Genomic DNA, 1,836 nt, shown 5'->3' with positions numbered 1-1,836 from the left:
CCAGGCAAGCCAGTTCCCACATCTGGAATAACCTGGCTTAGCTACTGTTTTATGGCCTGTATACCTATGACAAACCATTTCTCTACAAAAACAACCACTTAACCCTTCCCCACCCAGGACTTGCCTCCTATGTTTTATATGGGTGTCTTAATTTAGGAGACAAATGCTTTTGCTTTCATGCATCTTCTGTAGGTCAGTCCTTATTAAAACGTTTTTTAAAATGCTAGTAAAAATCACTATGCACACCGATTCAGTTTTCCATCTCCTCCTGGACTTGCACAGTCCCATCCATCAGCAAAGCGACCTTGGAATCTTCAAGTCCTCCCAGAGCCTCGGTCTGGAAATAGATCCCGCAGGGTCACCCTAGAGGGCGCACTGCTTACGTTGTCCGCAAGTAACCAGACAGCGCTCGCTCCCCGGCTCCATAAAAGGGGAGGAGGCGGATCAGTTTCCTTCTCTCATTGAGAAAGAAGAGGATTGGAAGGCCGAGCATATAAAGCCGCGCAGAGAGCGTGAAACAAAGCAGTCGGATCGGAATTGGACTTGGGAAGCGCGGTGTGGAGTCAAGCATAAAACTTGTTGGAGGGGAGTAACGAGCCTGCTCCTCCAGCTCTCCTTGTCTGCGCCGCGCTTCAGGGATTCCCACCAGCCTTGCGATTTATTTTTATATCTGCTTTTTTATATAGAGAGAAATACATATATATATTTTCCTCTTAAGAGAAAATTCCTGTTCTAAGAGAAAATAAGACAAGATCAATGAAGGAGAGAAGAGCCAGCCAGAAATTATCCAGCAAATCTATCATGGATCCTAATCAGAACGTGAAATGCAAGATAGTAGTGGTGGGAGACAGTCAGTGTGGGAAAACCGCGCTGCTGCACGTCTTCGCCAAAGACTGCTTCCCCGAGGTGAGTGTGGCCGGCCGGGGCTTTGAGGAGGGGGGCGGCCCGCGGGGTACCCCGTCTCCAGGTGGGTTTTCCTTTTTGCTTTTCCCTGTTCCCCTATTTTTTTTTTAAAGCTGTCTTTTCCACCCCTTATTACTCCCACCGGTTAGACTGCCTGGAGAGGGAAAGTGGGCAGGAAGCGTTTTAGGGTTTGGGACGCGCCTGCACATTCTGCTGTGAGCTCAGAAACTTGTCCGGTCATGTGTGCAGAACCCGGGGTTGGGAGATTTGGATCCTCACGTCTTGGGGAGCCGCGTGGGGCGAGCGGGGAGGCAGGGGTTTAGGAAAAGGCCTGCCTGTTTGGCGTGTGACCTGATGTGTCGGGTATATTATTTTTAATTGCGGAGGTAGTTTTTCAGAGGGGGTATTTGCGGCATCGTGCCTTTTAAGATAACCTCTTTGCACTCTTCTGTCCATTTTGTTCGTCCAGAATTACGTCCCTACAGTGTTTGAGAATTACACGGCCAGTTTTGAAATCGACACACAAAGAATAGAATTGAGCCTGTGGGACACTTCGGGTAAGAGTCAGCGGACCGCGTGGTGCTCGGGGCGGGTTTCCAGCCGCGCTCCCGGGTGCGTGGCGGGTCTGGGGTATCGCGCCCGCCACCGCGCGCCGCCAGCGTTCGGCCGCCCCTCGGTTAAGGCGACCTTAATTCGCCCTCTCAACCCTTTTTGTGTCCGATGTGATGCAGTTTCTATAGAAATTGGGACTTCCCTTGGGATTGGGGCAGGGATTCCCGAGGTCCCTGCTGGGTGATAACTTTGTCCCTTCTGGGTGGGGTGAGCGGATGGCAGTGGGGAGAAGAGAGCGCTGTGTTGCCCGCAGGGTGACCCCGCGGCGGGGACCGCTTGTAGCCGGGTGGCCAGGGAGCGGTTGGCTCGCGGGACTCTGCC

General features: G+C 52.3%; 1 protein-coding gene across 1 annotated transcript in view; it reads left to right on the top strand.

The window, feature by feature from the left end:
• The first annotated feature begins 467 nt into the window (after positions 1 to 467).
• Positions 468 to 1,836, top strand: part of RND3 (Rho family GTPase 3) — a 19,113-nt gene continuing 17,744 nt past the window's right edge. The window contains exons 1-2 of the mRNA XM_006757372.2: positions 468 to 906; positions 1,373 to 1,460. Of these exons, the coding sequence (XP_006757435.1) occupies positions 757 to 906; positions 1,373 to 1,460 (238 nt within the window). The 5' untranslated portion in view covers positions 468 to 756. The remainder of the gene's footprint in view (positions 907 to 1,372; positions 1,461 to 1,836) is intronic.

Source organism: Myotis davidii, unplaced genomic scaffold (assembly GCF_000327345.1).
Source record: "Myotis davidii unplaced genomic scaffold, ASM32734v1 scaffold753, whole genome shotgun sequence".
Classification (NCBI taxonomy): domain Eukaryota; kingdom Metazoa; phylum Chordata; class Mammalia; order Chiroptera; family Vespertilionidae; genus Myotis; species Myotis davidii.
The sequence above is the reverse complement of the archived record's forward strand: the minus strand, read 5'-3'. Positions and strand labels throughout refer to the sequence as shown.